Source organism: Salvia hispanica, chromosome 1, assembly GCF_023119035.1.
Source record: "Salvia hispanica cultivar TCC Black 2014 chromosome 1, UniMelb_Shisp_WGS_1.0, whole genome shotgun sequence".
Classification (NCBI taxonomy): Eukaryota; Viridiplantae; Streptophyta; class Magnoliopsida; order Lamiales; family Lamiaceae; genus Salvia; species Salvia hispanica.
The window spans coordinates 26,289,631-26,312,348 of record NC_062965.1 but is presented as its reverse complement, the minus strand read 5'-3'; the positions used below and the strand labels follow the sequence as shown (position 1 = coordinate 26,312,348).

Here is a 22,718-nt window from a genome sequence, read left to right as displayed (position 1 = left end):
TGTGTAGTAATTATAACTAACTACTTTTTCTCTCCTCAAAATCATCTCAAATCTTTAAATTTACGTAACACTCTCAATTTAAATTATTTTTTCGCAAAAAATATATCAAATTAAAGATAATTTAATAAGGATTCCAACAAGATCTCAATTGCATATGTTCCGACGATGTTCGGGTGATGAAATTTGATAAATTATATTTCAATTTTCGTAAATGTTGATAAGCAGCTTTTATAACAAATGCAACAAAAAATCTCAATATATTGTAGGCAAAATCTCAATATTATGCATGTCCAATCTCAATAAAAATGTGTTGATATTTTCTTGTCCTTGTATTGATATTCTAATGTCATATTGTTGATATTTGTAATACACAATGTTGATATAAAAAAACATCCACGAAAATTATCATATGATAATATAATGACGATATTACCCTTTTGTTGATATTTTGTCTACTATTTATTGAGATTTGTGAGCTTTAATCTCATCCACTCATTTTAAAATCCAAGGATGGAGATTTAGTCTTGATTTTGGATTAGAGTGCTATAAGCATTAGAATAGGACGAATTAGTATGTTTCTTTTTTGAACTGTTTATAGTAAAATTATTAGTCACACACATTTATATCATGCTTATTTGTCTTATCGAGATGGATAGAACATCTTATATGACATACTACAAAAAAATTGTAAAATCGCAGGTTATTAAAGAAAAGCATAAGTTATCAACGGGTCGCAGCACAGTTGGCAGCGTGAAGCTGTGGTGACCATGAGGTCAAGGGTTCAAACCCCGCCACCCGCTGGGAGACTTTTAGCCTTAATCCACAAACCCCGCTACCCGGAGACTTTCGGTCTTAATTCGCAAAACCGGTACCACTGGGAGACTTTCGGCCTTAATCCGCAAATCCCGTCGAGCAGGATTAGTCGGATTCGTTCGCTATACATGTGGTTAAAACCCAAAAAAAAAAAGAGAAAAACATAAGATTTAGACATTTTTTTAAAATTGTAGTTAAATTTACTATATTTAGTAGTACTTAGGTAAAACATCCACTTATTGTTATCCTTACACAAAATAAATACTACTAGTAGACTCAAAATATTTTATTTATATAAACTCGTTATTGCAAATCTTCTAGTAATATAATCCACATACTAGTTCCATTTCATTAAAATTTAAAATAGGGGTGTTGACAAAAAAACCATATATTTTATTCAAATTCTGATATGTTTCATAAATTTGAAAATTATTTGTGAAATCATAAATTAACATTTTTCTAAAAATTTCTATATGTTTTCATTTGAATGAAATTGTATCTAAAGTGATATCCGAATAATTTAATGAGGATAACACCACCAATAAATTTTATCATTTTTCTCAACACAATGAGCAAATGACTCAAGCGTATCATCAATTTGAAATATGTGCAGTGCATCTAACCAACAACATACTGTAAAAAAAAGTTGAAATATTTTGTCATAAAATAATTGAGAAAAAAATATTAAAATCCATAGTTTTTGCTGCTGATTTTCAAAATTGTTGTATGACAAACCATAATTTGACTAAAATTCATTATTTTTCTAACAATAACCAAAAAAAAAAAAAGTCCTACCTAAATTCTAGGAATATACTTATGTATCATCCATAGCAGTATAGTTTTACGATTGACTGTTGAAGAAAATTCCAACAACTTATTTGCAATTAATCTGGTGTGTGGTAAGAGAGAACTAGACTTAATGACTTTACACAAAACACATGAATATTGTGAACCTCTGAAATTCCAATAGCTTATTTGCATTTAATGTGGAGTGTGATATGTGGAGAACTGTAGAAGCAAATAAATTTTACTTAATGACTACACAAAAACATGAATTTTATCTCTGACATCAAAGATTAACCAATTTGATTTCAACTCTTCCTTTACTAATTTTATTTTTTTAAAACGATAAAATATTTATCTCCACCCGAATTTAAGCTAAGCATTTTGTTGTGGTTTTTCCTAATTACATTTCGTTCCCATTTTCTTCCATATAATGCAAGTATTAATTAATGAAATCATCAGTTTAGGTAAAAGAACAAAAGATGTTAAAGTGGATAACATTATTTACAATATACCCTCGTGATGTCGACCTAATGTTTTCAACTTCGCCATTTCTAGTTCCACGAAATGTGGAATCAGAACTGACCAAGACGCTTCTAATTCAACGGACAAATTTTCTACAGTTCTTTTCAAGTTTTTCTGATTTTCCTTATTTTTTTTTTGCCGACGATTCTGATTGTATCACTAGTTTACAATTCAGATTAGCGGAACTACTGCGAAGTCACCCTATTTAATTATGACAATTCCATAACCACTGATCCGAGCAAAATCGTCGATTTTGTTTTACCAATCTTCCCACCGTTCTTTTTTGGGTTTTCCACGACCTCTTTCAATCTTCTAGATTAATTTTTTGATTTTTGTGATCTTTACTTATTTTGAACAAAATCTCTTGTTTTCTGCTCGACATTACAAAACCATAACTAGATGACCTAAAGAGCAAAGCCAGTTTAGATTCGCCTCATTTACGACGATTCCAATTCTAGATCCACAACCACGCAATACGATTTCAACCAAATCGACATTTCTGATTTAACCATGCATCTCGAACAATATCCCACATGGCAATTCTAAGACCTTTTGTGCAAGTAGCCCATGATTGATTGTAGCATGGCATAGGGCATAACCACTAGAGGGTGTTGTTCCCATGCACACAACCCCACACCATGAAATGATTACACTCTCAAAAAGTCCACCCAACTCACACACACACACTCCTTTTAGTCTTTCTTTTCTTTCCTAGTTCAACCAGAAACAGTTAAATCCACTCCCCATCATCCAACCGCAAAAAAGGTTCAATCTTTAAGATGCAAGATCCCAACTCCAAGCAGCAAATGCCGCCCCTCTCCGCCGCAATGCGCCACCGCCGCGCCCACTCCGAGGTCAACTTCCGTCTCCCCGACGACCTAGATCTGGGCTCCGACCCCTTCGACGCCCCCGCCGCGAGCTTCGACGAGATGGGATCCGAAGACGATCTCTTCTCCACCTACATGGACATTGAGAAGCTCAGCGCCGCTCCCGGATCTGCCGCCGCCGACGATGACGCCGACAAGAGGCCGCGCCACCGCCACAGCAATTCCGTCGATAGCAGCTCCAGCTTCTTGCTCAGCGACAGCAGCATCGAGGCCAAGAAGGCTATGCCCCCCGACAAGCTTGCTGAGCTCTGGACTATTGATCCCAAACGCGCAAAAAGGTGCGATCTTTACTCATTTTGTGTGTGGATTTGATCTGGGTTTTATGCTTGTGTTGGATCATGGACTCAAGATTGGATCTTGGGATGGATCTATCTCTGTGAATCTTGAAATTCGATGTGTGGATTTGAGTGATGTGTTTCTCTTTGTTATTGCTGTGATTGCATTAATTGAGTTGTAACAGTTGCTTAGTCTTTTCTAAGTAATTGAGTGTTGGGATCTATATTTGGTTTGTGGTGTAGTTAAGGTCCTTTTGGGTAAGGATTGCTGTGTGAATTTGGGCATTTATCTCAAATGTAGTTATTGCAAAGCAACCCTTTTGATGGCAAGGGTTTATAACTTTGAAGATCTTGATTGGTTTTAGTGGATGATTTGGAAAAATCCAGTCTTTTTCTAGGTAATGATGGCTATATTGTGTATGAGCTTTACTTATTGTCAAGAACATTAACTGCTTTAGCTGCGACTGCTCGTGCATTTTTCTTGTGTGGTTTGTGATGAATCAAGTGGTCTGGATTTGGTAACATACTTTAGCAGAAGAAGTTGTGACGAAAATACGTACTAAATCAACTTAAATATAGTAAAACCAATGTTATTTATTGCAGAATGCAAGTGTTTTCTTAAGGGATTAGATGTGGTCATGCACTTTGAACTCAGCTAATAAAACTTGGGGTTGGAAAATATCAGCTTAGTTATCAAACTGGATTAGTATGTCGAATTTCGGACGTGTACACCTTGCAATTCGGTAATCTTGTCTACTTTTTCCTCATTTTTCCAATTCTTTGGTGAACTTATGTAGGTATATTGCATTGATCGCTCAAGGGTCTTACTTTCGTTTCTTCCCGCATCCCTTCACAATCCACTCTAATATTTGTTGTCAATTTGTCAGAGTATGCTTGAAATGAGATGAGATGTGTTTTCTTATTCAGTTTTGTAGCTTGTGATATGCTTCATCATCAACGGCCTTTTATCGACAATCACAACCATTTTGTCGTGCAGGATTCTGGCAAATCGGCAGTCTGCTGCTCGATCAAAAGAAAGGAAGGCCCGGTATATATCTGAACTGGAGAGAAAAGTTCAGACGCTTCAAACTGAAGCAACGACTCTCTCTGCGCAACTCACTCTGTTCCAGGTATGTCTACTGGAGCAAAACATGTTACTACAGTCTTAACTTTACGATGTTTCTTATGCATTTGTTATCTCTTTCAGAGAGACACAACTGGACTCAGTAATGAGAATACGGAGCTTAAGCTTCGGTTGCAAGCCATGGAACAGCAAGCTCAACTACGCGATGGTAAATACTAATGCAGTAACAATCTTTCTAATGCATCAACTCTTGAATTGGGGAAGTTTTCATCTGATAAGTCCCTTAGAACTACTCGTGCCATCGCTCACAAGTACTTGTGCTTTGAAAGTTTGCTTCTTGATCCTTCTGAATTTAGCATTGATACAAGATTAGAGTTCTTAATGTGATTTAAAACGAATTTGAGATGAAATTCACTATATTGTCTTGAAAATATGCAGCACTCAATGAAGCACTACGGCAGGAAGTAGAAAGACTCAGAGTCGCGACTGGAGAAATGTCGACCACATCAGATACGTTCAATCTAACCGTGCAGCACCTTCCCTACAACCAGACCACATTCTTTTCCAACCAGCCTCAAGCTGGCTCAAACGAATCATTGAACACACAAATGCAGCAGTTTCACACACTTCAAGCCGGCATGTCAAGCCACCAGCAGCATGCCATGCTCTCTGCCAATCACACAAGGCAACTCTCCGACTCAATGCACCAAGACCCTCTCGGACGATTTCAAGGCCTTGATATCAGCAACGGAACCACTCATGTGAAGTCTGAAGGCCCCTCTATATCCGCCAGTGAAAGCAGTAGTACATTCTGATTTTCAGGTTCTTTTGATTTTTTTTATCCCCGAAAATCTGTTTGTTCATAGACTGACACCACCGCGTTTAACATCCAGAATCATCAGCAATCCACATTTTTTCATTAACTTTTTTTCTCTCTTTCTTTCTTTGGAGTTAACTGGTTGTTTTAGGTTCCCCCTTAGTGTTGTAGGTTTGTCGTTGTTCTTTGCGTTGGGAGCCGGTTAAGTCTTCGTTTCGTCTACATTTTGATTTATTCGTTTAAACTGAGAAATCATAGGTTGTGTTGTATGTCGATTGTAATGAACTTGCACATCAGTTTGTGTTGGTTTACTGATAGATTTTTTAATTTTTATGCTTTGCTCTTCACTCATTTCAACTGTTTGCATTTCATTTACCTTTTCAAATAGTATCATTTTTTTAGTAAGTGTAATCTACACTCAATCATTACACTCACATTTCATTACAAACTAATAGTACTAGTATAAAATTGAGGTTCACATTTCACTATTTTTATTTCACTAACTTCTCTTCATATTTTTAAAATTTGCAGCGAATTTTAAATTGTAGGCCGATGGAGTAATAACTAGTAGTATGATCTAAAGGGAAAGAACAATTAAATTCTCGAAATATTAAACTTTTAATAATTACATTCTCGAAATTTCATTACATAGTTGTTATAGTTTAAGCATTTACTTGCTATTTACAGTAGATTGAGAAATAATTGCGAAAGCGTAAAAGTACATTGGGTGTTGAGTTCTAATTTTCCCATTGGTCATTTGTTTTCATGTTTAATGTTGAAGTCTAATTTTCCCATAGAAGTCAGCCATATATTTATGATATTATCGATTACAGTAAATATATGGAATAAATAACACATGGTATTTTGGATGATAATAAATAATAATAATAATAATAATAATAATAATAATAAAATACGAAATAATATAAATATTTATTGTTGGTCGACCAAATAAGTTGTTAGTGTCTATATTGTGTGGCTCTACTGTGATTTATGCCCCACTTTATTAATAGCAATATTGTGTATCCAATTTACACTATAATGCATTAACTTATATGCCACATTTTGTAAATAGCATTGTGTAACGAATGCATGTGATATGCTACGACTTATACATAAATATTGAAGACTTTTTTTAATATATTGGTTCAAAAAAACAAAAGGAAAATGAAGACTATAATTGTAGCATTTTAATATGTCAGCAAAGGGGGCCAGCAAAAGCAAATAAAGGCATAAATAACCACCTTCTATTAATAATATCTTTCCCATAAATCATGGTAATGCCCATCCACTTGTTCATTGACGAAATTAATATTCATTAAATACGACGATATTAATTTCTATCGACGTAACATAAGTAATGCAGTTATATGTGATTTGATTGCCCAAAGACCACATAATCGATTTTGGTATTTGACGTGCTTTATAAATCATTTCTTTTTTTGATTTGTAGAAAAATAGACACATCTAAATTCTTCAATATTTAGGCAAATTATTTACAAGGAAATTACCCGTACCCGCACCCGACCTTGATATATTCGATTGAGTACCTGATACCTGATGAATATTGGGTCGAGTCGGAAATTATATGATGCTCGCTAACTGTTTCGACACTATTTCTCATAATTTGGTATTTTACCAATAAGCCCATAATTTAAAGAAATGTAGCCCTCATATAAATGTATCACTAAGAAAATTAATTACATGGATTGACAAATGTTTTTGAACCACCTACATAAGATCATTATGTATACGTATATGTTGCGTAGACCAAGAATTAGGACCCCAAAATTAAATTGGCTTGTAGCCTCACTAAGGGCCAATACTTGCCCTACCATGACCTAACTATATATATTAATTGCACATGGCAAACATAGGAGTTTATGCATTGAAATTCAATAAAATTAGTTTTCAACGAACTGATGATGGCAATGAGGTGATATATGTTCATGGATAAATTAGAAAATAATGAATTTTGTGTTTGATTAAAATAAGATATGAATCATATGCCTACATTCTACATGAGTACTATGAGAAACAAATAACTAAGTAAAAGTAGTAATAAATATGAAGTTGTCATTGTAAGTTTAATTTTTATTTTCTCATGTTGTGAGAAATGACTAGTAGTAGTATGTAAATTGTTTTTAGACAGATAACTAATTGGATTGAGTCTGTGCGATCCTTGTTGTTTTGGAATTACTCATTAGTAGAATAATCTTGTTGTGGCATATCTTTGCTCGTTGATTTAGGAGTGTTTAGTCCTTATTCGGTTGGTTTGTGTCTTTATCTTTGTTGTAGTCTCTAGGTTGGGAGTGTAGTGCATATGCAACTTTTGTGTTAGTTGCATTTGTTATTTTATTATTTTGGCGAAGTAACATACAAACATAAACAACAGTAAAAAGCAATAAAAATCAATGCATAAACAAAAACAAATATTATGTCTAAAACTAATGCAGAAGAAAAACAATATAAAAAAAAAAGCAAAGGAGCAGCACATATTTCCTTGCGTTATCTGTCAATTTCATTTACTACCGAAGAATAGGTTCCAAACGATAATCACAAAACACACGATGAAGTACTGAACAAACAATCGAACTAAAAAATATAGACAAAACACACAAAACAAGCATCCGAAAGTACTCATAAAAGCAAAAGACCCATAAATTGAGCCCAATTCATTAATATTTATAACTTGACCCTCAAAGTTAATGTCGAGTTAAAGTTTGTCTTGATAGCAAGTGTAGAATATTAGACAAACCTTTAGAAATAGTTCCCTCTGGTCCCTAAACAACGACCATTTGGATAAACTTCCCACATGCCTTTTTGTGGATCTAATTTGAGGCACTCGTGTTTTGTCTATTCAATGTATTTTCGACCACTATATTTTCACTTTTTTTTTTCTTTTTAATCATTAAAAGTCACTATAATTTAAATACATTGTTAGATAGGAATTATATCTGAGGTGACGGTTATCTACAATATCCAATGTATTTTTATATTACTATCAATTATTTTCTTGAAGACCAACTCAACTATTTTTCTCATATACAATAAAGTATTTAAAAAATATATTAACATAATTATCTCGTAATTTCCTGGAGTTTAAATTATGCAAAATTGAATACGACTTGGCACATCACATAATTTTAAAATTTAATTGCTAACATGGAATTAAAAATAATCAAATGGAAATGGATACTCTTCTAATATGGATCGATATGTGATCCAAATCACTATATATTTTTAGAATGTGATACATTAAAATTTTAATATTAGATCTACTCAGATTTTGTGAAATATGAATTTAAAGAAACGGTAAAAATTATCAAAGTTTATTATATTTTATTTTAAAACTTTATAATGTAGAGTATATGAAAAATCCAAATTTTAACTACATATCTGTCAGTCAGTTAAGTAATTAATGACCTTCTTTTTTTAGAATTTAAAGAATGGCCTTCTTTTCTTAGAATTTTAATGGTCATCATCATTCAATTTCACTGCCAAAAATAGAGAAGACAGTAACAAACTATAGTAGTGTGCGAATAGAACAAAGTTAGTTAGAGAGATATGTAATCAAATTGAAGGTACTGTTTCTTAGAGCATCTCCAATGATCGGCTAGCGACCGGCTAGCCGATTCGTCGCGCTGGCCGATTGACTAGCCGAACCATTAGAGTCGGCCAGCGCAAAATCGGCCAAAAGTTTGGCGTGCGCTGGCCGATCGCTCGGCGCTAGCCGATGCGCTGGCCGCCATTGTGGCGTGCCGATCGGCTAGCGCCGATTTTTGATTTTTTTTTTTTTTTTTAAAACCTATATAAACGCGATTTTCTCTCTCTCTAAATTTCTGTACAAGAGCAACATACGATGGACAACAACAACTAGGTCCAATACAAAATTAAGAACTAAAACAGAAACATGCATACCGTTGGGCCGGGGGCCCGTTCGGCTAGCGGCAAACTATACACAGATTCAAGGCATACTAACATTTTTTAATGTATTTTTTTAATAAATTAGTGAGGAGTAGAGTGGGGCGGTGGCTCGTGTGTGGAAGCCCGGATTTTTTTTTATTATGTAATTTTTTAAATTTTTAGTTAATGTACTTTTTTTATTTAAATAAAATTAACGAATTTTTTCCGTATATATGTCGTAAATTTAATTCCGTATTGTGATTTTAATTCCGTAAATGTAGTATTTTTTGAATTATTTTTATTGCGGCTGGCCTATGGCTGGCCTAAATCTGATGTGGCAGGTGGATTTTTAGTGCTACTGACGTGGCAGAGGGTAAAACCGTTGGCCGATTTCTGGCCGATTTCTGACCGAAGTACTATTGGAGATGCTCTTATATTCAAATTAGGATAAATACCTTAACGATATTTGGCTAATACCTCTCCTTGACAATCAATAGGAGTACGTAGTAGTAATATTTTTTTTCCATTTTTGTCGGTCAATAACAATTGGCATCATTTCGTTTTGACTTTGTTACAGATAAAAAAATTATCCCTTATATTATTACTTAATATAAATTTTTAGTAATATGGAAGAATCAATTTGTTTTTGACTTTGTTAGTATATTTTTTTTATCCCTAATATTATGACATTTATTAAAAATTTTACTTATATAAATTTTTAATAGTCTGAAATTAATTCGTCTTGATTATATTTAAATATGTAGACTGAAATTTTAAAAAAAATAACTAAATAAAAATAATAATAATAATAATAATAATAATAATAATAATAATAATAAATTAAAAAATGAATCATACTATAGTACGAGGCGGTTGGTGAAGGTGGCTTTCATTTGTAGTGGTTTAGGTCTTTAGGAAGTTAGGACATCTCACTTTTGAGAAGGCAACGATGATTCAATTTCCCTTGAGGGTAGGGTACTATGTAGGGCTGACAATTTTTGATACGACACGATAACACGACACGAATCGGCACGAAATTAATGGGTTTGGGTCAGAGCTTATCGTGTTCGTGTCCTTATCGGGTCGACCCATTAAGGACACGAAAATTTCGTGTCGTGTTCGTGGTCGGGTTCGTGTTATCCGCTAACAATGTGTGTTCGTGTGTCGTGTTCGTGTTATCCGTTAACACATAATATTTTAATATTATTATTCTTATTAACACATAATATTTTAATATTATTATTCTTATTATTTCATTTTTCAATACTTATTTTCGTGTCATTAATAGGTTCGTGTCGTGTTCGTGTCGTTAATGGGTTCGTGTCGTGTCCGTGTCGTGTTCGTGTCTGAGGGTAGCGGGTCGTGTTCGTGTTCGTGTTTGAGGTTTTATTAACGGGTCGTGTTCGTGTTTGTTGTTATCGTGTTCGTGTCGTTATCGTGTCGACACGATAACGACCCGACACGCACGATTTGCCACCCCTAGTACTATGCATAAATGGTAAATTGTATATTCTATATATCTATGTTGCTTCAAATCGTAGTTAGTTATTTACGAGATGGTAAAAAATCTTATCTTTTTAACTAAGTTAAAAAAAACTCAAATTCTGCTTATTCTTTGGGATTTTGAAGATTAGATAGTACTGGAAATTTGTGAATTTAATTAAGTAGAATTATCTTTTAAATTTACAATACTAAACGTATATAATTGTGGAAAATTTTGTACGGCGGCAGAGAGAGAATCTCATGTCAAATCTTAAAGACTTAAATAATGGGAATATTTGACATGCTAAAAATGACAAGGAAAAGTCATATAGACTTAGTGATAAATATTTTGGGCTGTGAATTAAATTATGATCATATGTTTGCAAGATGCCCTTTGGAAAATACTTTAGAGAGAAATGCAAATTGAAGTAATATAATTAATGTTTTTCGGAAAGCTTTTCTGAGGCCATTGACTTAAGTAAAATATCTTTATACACTTATGTACAATGCTTTAGTAAAAGGAAAATACAGTATCCATTATGATTGTATTTCACTATAGTAGAAAAATTGCGGAAAGGATCACCTAATCCGGATCCTAATACATTTCCTACTACACCTCTCACAAACATATATGATCATTTTTGTATGAATTGTAGATATCATTAAAATCCGTGTCATTTACAATTTTATCTATTTTTTTTATCTAATAGTGGTGCTACTCTTTCTGCTTTTATTTTGTTCTACCTATTTTAGATATCAATATAAAAACTATAAGTGCTAGAAAAAATTACCACATCACAAAAAGAAAATCCATATAGCTTTCCACCGAATCACGCTTAATAAAGTTTAAGTTAATATAACAAACGTTAAAAAAGGCAACTTATTTTATAAATACCTACATTACTATCTTCGTATGTACATGTTAAATCTATATTTAATTATGCGTAGCATCTAGTAAATAAAAACATAAAAAACACCATTTTTTCATCAATAATTTTTAGTAGTACTATTTTAACAAATAATTTCCTAAACAAAATCTCTTCAAGGAAAAACGTGTAGGCACGAATATGTGGACTATGGATGTGGGTATACATAATTAAATAGTCATTTATTATGTATTTTTAGGTACAAATACTTTTCATATGTCAAAACTCAATAATAAATTCTATATTAACATACCATCCTTTCCGGGACTTGCATGTGCCCCTAACATGGTAGGCCCATTAGGTTCTCAAAATCTTTAATTTTATATTTCATTTCATTTTGTTTTGTGTGGAAAAATCTCAAATCTTTTTTAATCCGAATCTACTCATGATTATATGTATAATCAATGAATTAATCACCTAAACTGATTTTGACGGATGACAATGAAATCATACTTAATTTTTGCTAAATTGGTAACATTTTTTGTAATTAGGAGACCGTGGGGTCGACACGTGTGACGAATCTGACTCATTGTGATGCTTTTTTGATTTGGTTAAACTATAAAAAATATAATATTGTAATAATATTTTGTGAGTCTAATTTGGACTTTTACATGTTTAATTTCAATAAGCCGACCTGCAACGTCACAACTGCAGATAATAGCAAAATATTATTACTATTTTATTTTTATTTTTTATTTTTTATTTTTTGACAAATATAGTCAATTTTATAGCCTATGTATTACTATATCACATGAAGATAACCGACAACCTCTTTGAAGTCATTTTCACCAAATTAATTTTGTGCCTCATTTGTATTAATTAACAACTAGTCTGTTTACTACATATAAGTAGTAGTATTTTTCTGACGTTCGAATTAGGTAGGGCATCAAATTACAGATATTAAATCCTCCAATCAAGTAATGTTTAATTTACTTTAATTAAAAAGATTTCTTAATTAAGTGATTAAGATGTTACACAGTTGGGCACAACAGTATTATACTATTATAGATGTCATCAATTCATATAATTATAAGGGGTTTAACTGAAAAAAGTTTTCATAAAATAGAAAAAGCCTAAAAGGTACAAATGCAATAAACTAAAACTTGGATAATATAGAAAAATATATAAAGGGACAAAAAAATGCATATTCTAAAAGGGTCATTTATCAAAAAAGTGACTGAAGCGAGAATTTACCAAGAGTTTTTATAATATAGAAAAAAAAATACTTATAGTATTCGTCCTTTAAAATTATGATAACTAGGTAATTAATTATGAAATTAAATTAAATGTAATAGACGTTGAATATCAAAGTTTACAAATGATGGACCCATAACATAGAAAAAAGAAATACTTATAGTATTCGTCCTTTAATATTACAATAATTAGGTAACTAATTATGAAATTAAATTACAAGTAATAGTTGAATATCAAAGTTTACAAATAATACACCCCTACAAATTATGGTACTAAAGTCTCATATGCTCATCGTTTTCCACATTTTATTTCACTACCCTCTAGGATTGACTTTAAAACAACATTTGACCATCTTTAAATAATTAATTACTATAGTACTTTTTAATCTAGTAATTTTCATAAATGATTACACAAACACGCCCAATCCAACATAATATCCTCCCAATTAATATCAACAATATTTGGGGACTGGCAATGTAAATTGACAATTAAAATTGCATGTGGGGCTGCAATTAATTAGTGGCACATAAATTACAAATTAACAGAATCAATTAACGGTACAAATGTAAAAGTATCAGTGTATAAAGTTTACTATTAGACCTACTGTAAGAGTATTTATATAATAAATCATATTTTAACTTGGTTTGACTCTAAAATATATACTACTACTATGTAATAATGTAGCACTAATCAAGTTTGACTTCTGCTAGATATATACACAATTTCTTCCAACTCTCCAAATTTTAAATAAAAGTCTACCTAATTAATTGAAAATTATCTGAAAAGGTAATCGACTGATTATACAACTATTTATCGATCACTGGTTATTTTAAATAAAATAATATAGTAGCTAATTAACACCCATAAATCAATGAAGGAAAATTGACTTTTGTAATCTAATATTTATGAAGAGTCAAATAGTACTGCCAATATACTCACTCACATGCCGATGAGGCGTAATTTCTGGCCAATTTAGGCAAACTGAATTAATTGTGACAACAAATTTTCTAGTGTCACCCCCCAAAAATCAATGAAATAAAAATTGAATGAATTGATATAAAAGGAAAAATAAAAAACAGTTAGAGTTGCATGTGGTTGTAGGGTCAGTGAGATTAGCAGTTGGTAGTTCAAGTTGGAACAAATGCATGTGCAATATTTCTCCCAAAATATACATAAATTGGATTTGATTGTGGCTCTCAAATTTTCATTGTCATTTTCTACATTATAATATACTCACCATTTCTTATCTGCATTTTCCTCTGTATAAATAAGCCCCTCCATCACTCCTTATTTTGTACCAATCTCTCCATCTTCTCTTCCTCTTTCCCTCTCAAAAAAAGTTACAATCAATTTCTTCTCAATGGAATCCCAACGCCCTGTTGCCTCTCTCCCTCTCCTAGTCCTCTCGTTCGCCGCCTTTTGCTTACGTGGCGCTTTCTCCGGCTATGGTGGCGGTTGGGACAGCGCCCACGCCACTTTCTACGGCGGCGGTGATGCTTCCGGCACCATGGGTGAGTTTAAAAAAAATTAACTCACTATAAACATTTTTGTTACTTTGCATGAGCATTGCCCTACATTTTGGACCACGTTAATATGTCATATGTCATGTTCAAATCAAGGTCCTACTTTTTTATTTAATTAATTATTAATGAGCGATATTATTTGGAGAAGTTTTCAAACTGAGTTTTTTAACAATTTGTTTATTTGCAGGGGGTGCTTGTGGTTATGGTAACTTGTATAGTACAGGATACGGTACAAACACAGCTGCGTTGAGTACCGCTCTTTTTAACAACGGGCTAACATGTGGGGCGTGCTACGAGTTGACATGCGCCAGCGGCGACCGCAAATATTGCCTGCCCGGCACCCTCACCGTCACCGCCACTAACTTCTGCCCGCCTAACCCGTCGCTGCCCAACGACAACGGCGGGTGGTGCAATCCTCCTCGCCAGCATTTCGACCTGGCGGAGCCCGCTTACTTGCAAATCGCCCAGTACAGAGCCGGAATCGTCCCCGTCAATTTCCGAAGGTACCTTACCATTTCTTAATTATTCACCGTGCCATATTTACTGTGCAGTGATGAAATAAAATACGAAATTACACCATGATATATATAAGAAGGGATGATTAAATAACTAATGTTGACATGTGTAATGGTATGTGATAGGGTGCCCTGCCAAAAGAAGGGAGGGATAAGGTTCACAGTCAACGGACACTCGTTCTTCAACCTAGTCCTGGTCACGAACGTGGGCGGTGCTGGGGACGTCCACTCCGTCTCGATTAAAGGATCCAGGACGGGGTGGCAAGCGATGTCGAGGAATTGGGGCCAGAACTGGCAAAGCAACGCCAACTTCAACGGCCAAGCCCTCTCCTTCCAAGTCACCACTAGCGACGGAAGGACCCTCGTTAGCAACAACGCTGCGCCGGCCGGTTGGCAATTCGGACAAACATTTTCCGGGGGACAGTTTTAATTACTTAAGCCCAAATTACAGTTCAAAATGTCATTTCTTTGTCTTTTTAAAAAAAATTAAACTACTAGATGAGATAGATTAAAAAAAAAGGATTGAAAGTAAAATTGAGATAAATTATTAGTGTATATTGGCATAAAAGGGTGAGAGATTTGGGAGAGGCTCAAGTGCTGTGGTGGTAGGTTTGCACCCGCTTAGGCCGATATGTATGCATCGAATATCAAATAGGTGCATACTTTATTTTATTTTATTTTATTTTCCTTTTTATTTTTCATTTTGGTTTGAAAATGATATTTAGATGGTGGCTGTAGTTTGATGCTGCCATTGAAGGTATCTAATATGTATAAGTTTTCTAGATTTAATCCTTGATTCAGTGAAAATACTGAAATTGAGATTGATGTGATGAGATTTATAATGATACAATCATATTTATGTTTCATTACTTTTATTGGTGTTTTGCTTTTATTGCATTGAAGAATGAGTTGGTATTTCATTGGAGTTGTGAATTGAATAACAATTTTGAAATTAATAACAACTCTAACAAACTTTAAAAAATAAAAGAACAAACTATGTTAATTTGTGACATAGAACTAGAGTTGTAAACCAAGTAACAATTTTGAAACTTGTTTTTGTTTATGCAAAAAATAACTATAATTATAAAGAAATAAAAATAGTACTACTAGTATAAGAAAAACTAAGTGTTGGAGAGAGCAAAAAAAATAAATGCAAGCTTCAATGAATATGATGAAAAGGAAAAAACATTTTTAAAAGCAAAAAAAAGAAATGCAAGTTTCAATGAATATGATGAATAGGAAAAAACATTTTTTAAAAAAATTAAAGCAAAAAATAAATGCAAAATATGAAGAAAAAAGGAAAAAACATTTTTTAAAAAATTATCAGAGCCAGGTTTCGATCCTGGGACCTGTGGGTTATGGGCCCACCACGCTTCCGCTGCGCCACTCTGATTTATTGATTAAAATATTAATATTATTACAATACTAATACAATATGGTTTATCTGAAATTCACCAAAAAGGAATTGAATTATTAATTTATTATTTTGAAGCAAATGAGTCAGGCACTCTGCTCCAGAATCATCCGCTTTTTCTCAGTTCCAAATTCTCCCAAAACCCTACGCAATCCGTTCCGCCCTTTCTGCAAGAGCGATTCTCATCGGATTCTCACCGTCCGCCCCCTGCTGCGGCGCCCCTCCGTCGTTGCGACCCCTCGCCACACGCTAAGCGGCGGAACCACCGTCACAGTTGCATTTTCGAGGATGTCGAGCTCCGCCGCCGCCGATTCTGTCGCGTTTCAGCTGTCTCCGTCGAGTGTTCTGAAGATTCAGATGGGCGACATTACTCGGTGGTCTGTCGACGGCTCCTCCGATGCTATTGTAAGGCTTCCCCCTCTCATTCATTATGTGTGTGTGAATGTGTGAATTTATGTACAGATGAATGAGTTTTTATAGGAAATGTAGGCGATCGGTGGATTTGTGCTGCCAATTTTGGGGCTTGCCGTTGATTTTGTTGATCACATTGCTAGTATTGTTATGTTACCGAAATGCCTATGCTTTTTTAAGTTTCATGTTTATGTAATTTTTGTTTCTATGCATTCTGAATGAATTCTTATTTTAGGATTTTAGTTGTTTTTTAGTACTGTTATGGCAAGATTGGCAATGATCATTTCCATGTTCTGTTTTGCTTAATTTAGCCTTGAAGATTGTTTACTAGTATAACCTTTGGACTTAACATTCTCCAAAGATTGAAATTAGTCTCTCCTTACAGGTCAATCCAGCAAATGAACGGATGCTTGGAGGTGGTGGTGCTGATGGAGGTGAGATTCTATTAGTACTTTGTTTATGTCTTTTTTTCTAGTGAACTAGTATGATATTTGGTTATCTTTAGCTTATCTTTTATCTGAATTTGTATATTTCAAGCCATACATCGAGCTGCTGGTCCGGAACTACGGGAAGCATGCTATGAGGTTCCAGAAGTGAGGCCTGGAGTTCGTTGCCCCACAGGAGAAGCAAGGATTACCCCGTATGTGTTGCTGAAAACAATATTCTTCGCTCTTTTGTACGATTGGTAATGTGATGGATAAAGCAAATGTTTTCAAATGAATAGGGGCTTTCGGTTGCCAGCTTCTCATGTTATTCATACAGTTGGACCAATTTATGATTCAGATAAGAACCCTGAAGCTGCTTTGAGAAATGCATACAGGTACTTAGTTGAGCTCTGTCAATATCCACTTATTATGATTTGCAAGTTGAATTTCTGAAATGCTGAATTTGTATTTGTTTTGTGTAAAACTTGTTACAGAAACAGTCTACGTGTGGCGAAAGAGCACAACATTCAATACATTGCATTTACAGCTATATCGTGCGGGGTCTATGGGTATGAGTATTATCGTCTTAATGAAACTGTAAATTCGTGTATTACATCTAGATCACCTTTTATAATTATCTATATAAACATAATTTGTCTGGCTAAGTTTGCAACCTATACTTACAAGCTATGATGAACTATGTCATTTGCTCTGTGATTCTTCATCTCTACCTTTTCCTTACTAATTTTACTAACTTATTGTTCTTCAAGATATATTGCATATGTTATTCTGCCTATAAGAAATTGGATTTTTTTTTCATTTTTTTTATGTCGGCATGTTAATGTCAATCTTTCTCTAATTTAAAACTTCTTTTATTTAAAAATGGAACTAGGATATCAGCTTCAGTTGGATACATATTGTCATCTGAATAGGAGTATCCTTCATGCTGGTTTCTGACATTTTGGATTCCCTCCATCCACAGATGGTTTAAATAAAGTGGTTGTAGTTGTGTTTTTAGTGGATATAGCGATATAGGGTATGACTAAGGGTCCCGTCATGTAGAAATAAGAGCGGTTTTTGGTACAAAAGGTAGTGTGTATAAGGTTGAAATATGAAGTAGAGTGGGCATGTCTAAAAAGATTTCTGGTACTCTTTGTGGATGCCAAAATACAAATAAAGCAAACGCTGTATACTCCGTGGACGGAGGGAGTATTGTTTACTTCCCCATGATATATCTTTCTTAAGTTCATGTAGTCTGTTAAAGTGGTCTTCTCACTTCTGCTAGTCTCTTATACTCTTTATTTGCAGCTATCCTTTTGATGAGGCTGCCAAAGTGGCCATATCGACAGTGAATGCATCTGCTGGTGACTTCAAGGAGGTACTTTCTTTTTCACCAAGATGCCATAAATGCTTCTTATCCTCTCCTAGTGCTTCTTATTGTCAATATACGCAATTGGTTTGGTAAAGTAGGAGCCTTATATTGATTAGCTTATTTTCTAGTCCAGCTTCTTGTCAATTAACCTCTTGAAGTACAAGATTTTCACGCAATTGTGACTATAGGCTACCATCATTTTTCTCCCATATGAAACATGCTTAAGAATACACATAAGAAACTAGTGGAAGAATTAGTGTCAACATGATTTATTTTGTCCTTTCTCCGTTTTCTAAATTTAATAACTGATCTGTTTGATATACATCTTCCTTTATAGAAGTTTTATTGAAGTGATTATATTGCCATTTCATATGCTTTTCAGGTGCATTTCGTTCTCTTCTCAGACGAGATATACAATGTTTGGGTGAAAACTGCCAATCAATTGCTTAAAAATTGATGAATCCGGCACCGCGGCTATGCTGAATGGATATTAGACAGGCATGAGATGCTTGTTTATGAAGTTACTAAACTTGTGATGAACAAATACTCTCAGATCTATAAGATACATCCTCTAATACATTGTAATTTAGTGATTTTGTATTTGGTGCTGCTATTTACTACTATAAGCTAATAAATCTTTTATTTTTAAGTATGGGTGATATTCGAACTATTTTTAAAAGGAAAGTATCTGTTTTTAACATAGATCGTTTGCTAGTACTTATAATCATCTCATTCTTAATCGAAACCTTTTTATATTGGCATGTCTTTGTGGTGTGAAAAAATGACAAGAAAATAAAGCCACATAAGCACAACATTCTCTTTCGCTCACGCTGGCTTCTTTCTTAGACTGCCGAACTGACACGGTGGGATCTGCTGTCGTCTCCATATCGCCTCTCTTTTTCCCTCTTCGCTCTTCTTCTCATTCCCTACTCCCGTCCCCCCTCGAACAACTGTCGTGGCCTTGGCTTCGTTAAGGTTGTTGACGATGTCAGGGTCGCCTTCGGTTGCACACATCCTTTATCCAAGAATTCAAAATTGAGTCCTAAATCCCTATAATTATGTTCCGGCTTCCGAGAATTTGAGGATTGAATCCGGTTGAAAAAGCAACTTGTACAATCTTGGTGAAACTTAGAAAAGAAAAAATAACAATCTACTCATACATCTCTTAATTCTCTCTTAGCTAAATCACACGTACTTCTATTTTTGATTACTTTTAGGAGCAATATTGAAAAAACCTACTTAGATAAATTCAAGATGATAACCATTCAGTGAAAAACAAAAAGATGATCACATATTTATAAATTTAGTGAGGTTATAAAGTAGTTATTGACGTCTCTTCCAACAAGCAGTGATCATCTTTGATTTCTCTTCCAACAAGTGGTTATCATCTTATATTCGTCACTATCCAAATGGATATACAAGTTGATTTTTTCACATATGATGCTCGGAAGCCTTCCCCGACCCTCTACCGACTCGGCCCTTCTCTGCCCCACCTCCAACTTTGCCGGCAACCACCGAGCCAATTGCAAACATAGTTAAACTTTGCCAACGCCAAACAAACATTAAAATTGTTAGGTTGAAACATTTTCAGAAAATCCTAAAAAATACACTGAGACAGAAATAGTTTTAAAAAAATGGTTCTCTCCAAATGAAGTTAAAACGGTTACAGTAATTTTTGGAAATTCAGTAAACCGAATATACCTTTTTAACATATTCAAGATTTAAGCTCTCTAGTGTAAGGTTGAAAATTGAAATCAAATCTCTCTCTCTCTCTCTACATTTTTCCAGAAGAGTGAGTTGATACTCTAATGGCGCTCCGAACCCTAATCGCTAGAAATCCCATGAGGGCGGCAGCTCCTGCCGCCTCTCGCGGCCTCAAGACATTCTCGCTGCCCGATCTGTCCTACGATTACGGCGAGCTGGAGCCCGCCATCAGTGGCGAGATCATGCAGCTGCACCACCAGAAGCACCACCAAACTTACATCACCAATTACAACAAGGCCCTTGAGCAGCTCGACGCCGCCATCGCTAAGGGCGACGCCTCCACCGTCGTCAAGCTTCAGAGCGCTATCAAATTCAACGGAGGAGGTATGTTTACCTCATTTCCAATTACTCCCATTTCTCAATTTTCAGTCTTGATGTTTGGTTGCTTGAGTTGAACCTTTTGCTTAGGGTTTCGCATTTATGTGGTTTGATTCTCACATTTATTTGGTGACAATTCATTTTAATCCGTGCTTTTCAATCTGACCTAGTCATAATTTTAGGGGTAGCATTCAAAATCCAAAAGAAAAATGATTGCAATTTGCAAATTTTCTGATTGTTAGCCTAAGCAAATTTCTTAATTTCAGGAGTTATGGTAGTTACCAGTAATTTGAGCATCTAATTATGTAACGTATGTTCTTACTTTTTGCACGGATTGGATACAAATTTTAATTATTTCAATTCTCAGTTCCATTCTCTAACCAAAATCTTGGGCTAAAGATAACACATGCATACACCTAGACACATGTATACAAAACCTTGTTTTTGTTTAGTTGGGCGGGGAATGTAATGCCTTCTTTATCTACTTATGCTAGATATGTGGTTGTGGCCAAGCTAATCTTCCTAGCTCTAAAACCTTTTTTTCTATTTTTATGATAGGTCATGTTAATCACTCAATATTCTGGAAGAATCTCGCTCCTGTTCGTGTAAGTACACCAACTAATGTTTGATAGTTTTGCATTTCTATGTTATTGTTGAATTTTTTACTAGGTAATCTCTCTTTCAGGCTGGTGGTGGTGAACCTCCTCATGGTTCTTTGCATAAGGCCATCGACAGCAACTTTGGATCTTTTGAAGCTCTGATTCAGAAGATGAATGCAGAAGGTGCTGCTGTACAGGGTTCAGGATGGGTGGTATGGATTTCTCATTTCTATGACCATCATGTTTCAACTCATAAATAGTTGTGATGCTTCTGAATGGTGTAATCTCTTGCTAATTCATTTTCCTTGAACTAATCAATTGGTATTTCCAGTGGCTTGGTTTGGACAAAGAATTCAAGCGCCTGGTAGTTGAGACCACTGGAAATCAGGCAAGTGTAGTGGTTTTTGATTTTACACTCAACCCCTTCTGTTTCATTAAGTTCTCAAGTTTATCGAGTTGTAGATAAAAGTTACCTAGAACTTGAAATTAACATGTTTGCCCTGTCAGAACTTTGTTGGTTTGAAATATAAGTCTGGTGATTTCTTGTTTATATACATAGTTTGTGAGCAGATGACTTTAGGCCCTTGTCACTTGGTGTTGTAACTATTATGAATTTGTGTATCGACTATCATGGGCATGGGACTATTGCGGTTTTTTAGATTTTACCTCAGATGATATTGAATGTAGGATTTTGAGATTCCTTGGCCTAAGTAACTAAGTTTCCATCTTTTCTTATTGTGAAGGCGTGATACAGTCATTGGATATCTTAGGTTTTTGGTCAGGTTCTTAAATTAGATTATGAATAAGATGTGCCAGTGAGAATTTACTAGTATAAATCAGTCAATAAATTAATGACTCCTGACTTTTTCAAACTTGTGGTGATGCCTCGCCTATCTTCTGTTGCAGGATCCACTGGTTACCAAAGGAGCTAGTTTGGTCCCTCTGCTTGGTATTGACGTCTGGGAACATGCATACTATTTGCAGGTGCTTCCTCTTATTTGAATTGCTATTTGTACTAATATTAAATAACCTCACATGTTGACTAGCAGAATAGTAATGTGCAAAACTCTACTGCCTGTTCGCAGCTACTAATCGACAATGGCCACACAGTAGCTAGGCTTCTAATATTTTTTTTCTGCTCTTTATTACTACTATTCTCTTAACTACTTATACGTCTTAGTTGATTCTTTCTGCCCTTGCCATGTTGTGGTTTCTAGTCCAGCCGTCTCTTATCTCACAGGCTATACAAATCTTGGCACTGATGTCATTTCATTGCTTTGCGTTTTGCAGTACAAGAACGTGAGGCCTGACTACTTGAAGAATATCTGGAAAGTTATAAACTGGAAATATGCTAGTGAAGTTTTCGATAAAGAGAGTGCATGATCAATGAAGTTGTTGAGTTGTTGAATTTGAGAGTAATAAATTTAGTCTTGATGCTGAGGTGATCCTTTTTTTCGTTAGTATGATGTTCACTTGTTCCAGCACAGTTTGACATTGTATATTTTACGTTTCAGCAATAATGTCTACTCTCAGATTCTGTTGCGAAGTAACATTGTTTGTTTTCACTTTTCAGTCATTTAAGTTTCGTTTTGAATATGCTAAAGAAGCTATTTATATTACAATAATGTCTCACTTTGGATTCTCAACACTTTGCTGCCTATAATTCCTTTCCTGTCTTCAGCAAA

At 34.5% G+C, this 22,718-nt stretch overlaps 4 protein-coding genes and 1 non-coding gene across 5 annotated transcripts; 4 read left to right on the top strand and 1 right to left on the bottom strand.

Annotated features, from left to right (window-relative positions):
- Positions 1-2,776: 2,776 nt before the first annotated feature.
- Positions 2,777-5,535, top strand: LOC125211682 (transcription factor RF2b). Its single transcript, XM_048111578.1, has 4 exons — positions 2,777-3,286; positions 4,281-4,413; positions 4,491-4,575; positions 4,806-5,535. Exons 1-4 carry the CDS (start codon positions 2,901-2,903, stop codon positions 5,180-5,182), a joined length of 981 nt encoding a protein of 326 aa, XP_047967535.1. The 5' UTR covers positions 2,777-2,900; the 3' UTR covers positions 5,183-5,535.
- An 8,442-nt stretch (positions 5,536-13,977) lies between these two features.
- LOC125220155 (expansin-A10-like) lies at positions 13,978-15,599 on the top strand. The gene is made up of 3 exons (XM_048122299.1): positions 13,978-14,203; positions 14,403-14,718; positions 14,857-15,599. The coding sequence occupies exons 1-3, from the start codon at positions 14,053-14,055 to the stop codon at positions 15,158-15,160; spliced, it is 771 nt and encodes a 256-aa protein (XP_047978256.1). The 5' UTR covers positions 13,978-14,052; the 3' UTR covers positions 15,161-15,599.
- A 452-nt stretch (positions 15,600-16,051) lies between these two features.
- On the bottom strand, positions 16,052-16,123 carry TRNAM-CAU. Its single transcript has one exon. It is a non-coding gene; the product is annotated as a tRNA-Met (tRNA).
- Positions 16,124-16,207: 84 nt separating this feature from the next.
- Positions 16,208-19,001, top strand: LOC125220150 (macro domain-containing protein VPA0103). Its single transcript, XM_048122292.1, has 7 exons — positions 16,208-16,549; positions 16,941-16,989; positions 17,093-17,195; positions 17,280-17,375; positions 17,475-17,549; positions 18,289-18,358; positions 18,735-19,001. The coding sequence occupies exons 1-7, from the start codon at positions 16,226-16,228 to the stop codon at positions 18,807-18,809; spliced, it is 792 nt and encodes a 263-aa protein (XP_047978249.1). The 5' UTR covers positions 16,208-16,225; the 3' UTR covers positions 18,810-19,001.
- Positions 19,002-20,083: 1,082 nt separating this feature from the next.
- On the top strand, positions 20,084-22,598 carry LOC125201871 (superoxide dismutase [Mn], mitochondrial-like). Its single transcript, XM_048100158.1, has 6 exons — positions 20,084-20,440; positions 20,993-21,039; positions 21,120-21,245; positions 21,365-21,421; positions 21,940-22,017; positions 22,324-22,598. Exons 1-6 carry the CDS (start codon positions 20,161-20,163, stop codon positions 22,414-22,416), a joined length of 681 nt encoding a protein of 226 aa, XP_047956115.1. The 5' UTR covers positions 20,084-20,160; the 3' UTR covers positions 22,417-22,598.
- The last annotated feature ends 120 nt before the right edge of the window (positions 22,599-22,718 follow it).

Excerpts from the sequence above, each read along its gene's own strand:
- LOC125211682 (XM_048111578.1), top strand. The coding sequence starts at position 2,901 with ATGCAAGATCCCAACTCCAAGCAGCAAATGCCGCCCCTCTCCGCCGCA. Across the intron at positions 3,287-4,280 it reads GATCCCAAACGCGCAAAAAG|GATTCTGGCAAATCGGCAGT; the intron begins GTGCGATCTTTA and ends TTTGTCGTGCAG. Across the intron at positions 4,576-4,805 it reads GCAAGCTCAACTACGCGATG|CACTCAATGAAGCACTACGG; the intron begins GTAAATACTAAT and ends GAAAATATGCAG.
- LOC125220155 (XM_048122299.1), top strand. The coding sequence starts at position 14,053 with ATGGAATCCCAACGCCCTGTTGCCTCTCTCCCTCTCCTAGTCCTCTCG. Across the intron at positions 14,204-14,402 it reads TGATGCTTCCGGCACCATGG|GGGGTGCTTGTGGTTATGGT; the intron begins GTGAGTTTAAAA and ends GTTTATTTGCAG. Across the intron at positions 14,719-14,856 it reads GTCCCCGTCAATTTCCGAAG|GGTGCCCTGCCAAAAGAAGG; the intron begins GTACCTTACCAT and ends GGTATGTGATAG.
- LOC125220150 (XM_048122292.1), top strand. The coding sequence starts at position 16,226 with ATGAGTCAGGCACTCTGCTCCAGAATCATCCGCTTTTTCTCAGTTCCA. Across the intron at positions 16,550-16,940 it reads ACGGCTCCTCCGATGCTATT|GTCAATCCAGCAAATGAACG; the intron begins GTAAGGCTTCCC and ends CTCTCCTTACAG. Across the intron at positions 17,376-17,474 it reads GCTTTGAGAAATGCATACAG|AAACAGTCTACGTGTGGCGA; the intron begins GTACTTAGTTGA and ends AACTTGTTACAG.
- LOC125201871 (XM_048100158.1), top strand. The coding sequence starts at position 20,161 with ATGGCGCTCCGAACCCTAATCGCTAGAAATCCCATGAGGGCGGCAGCT. Across the intron at positions 21,246-21,364 it reads TACAGGGTTCAGGATGGGTG|TGGCTTGGTTTGGACAAAGA; the intron begins GTATGGATTTCT and ends TGGTATTTCCAG. Across the intron at positions 21,422-21,939 it reads TTGAGACCACTGGAAATCAG|GATCCACTGGTTACCAAAGG; the intron begins GCAAGTGTAGTG and ends CTTCTGTTGCAG.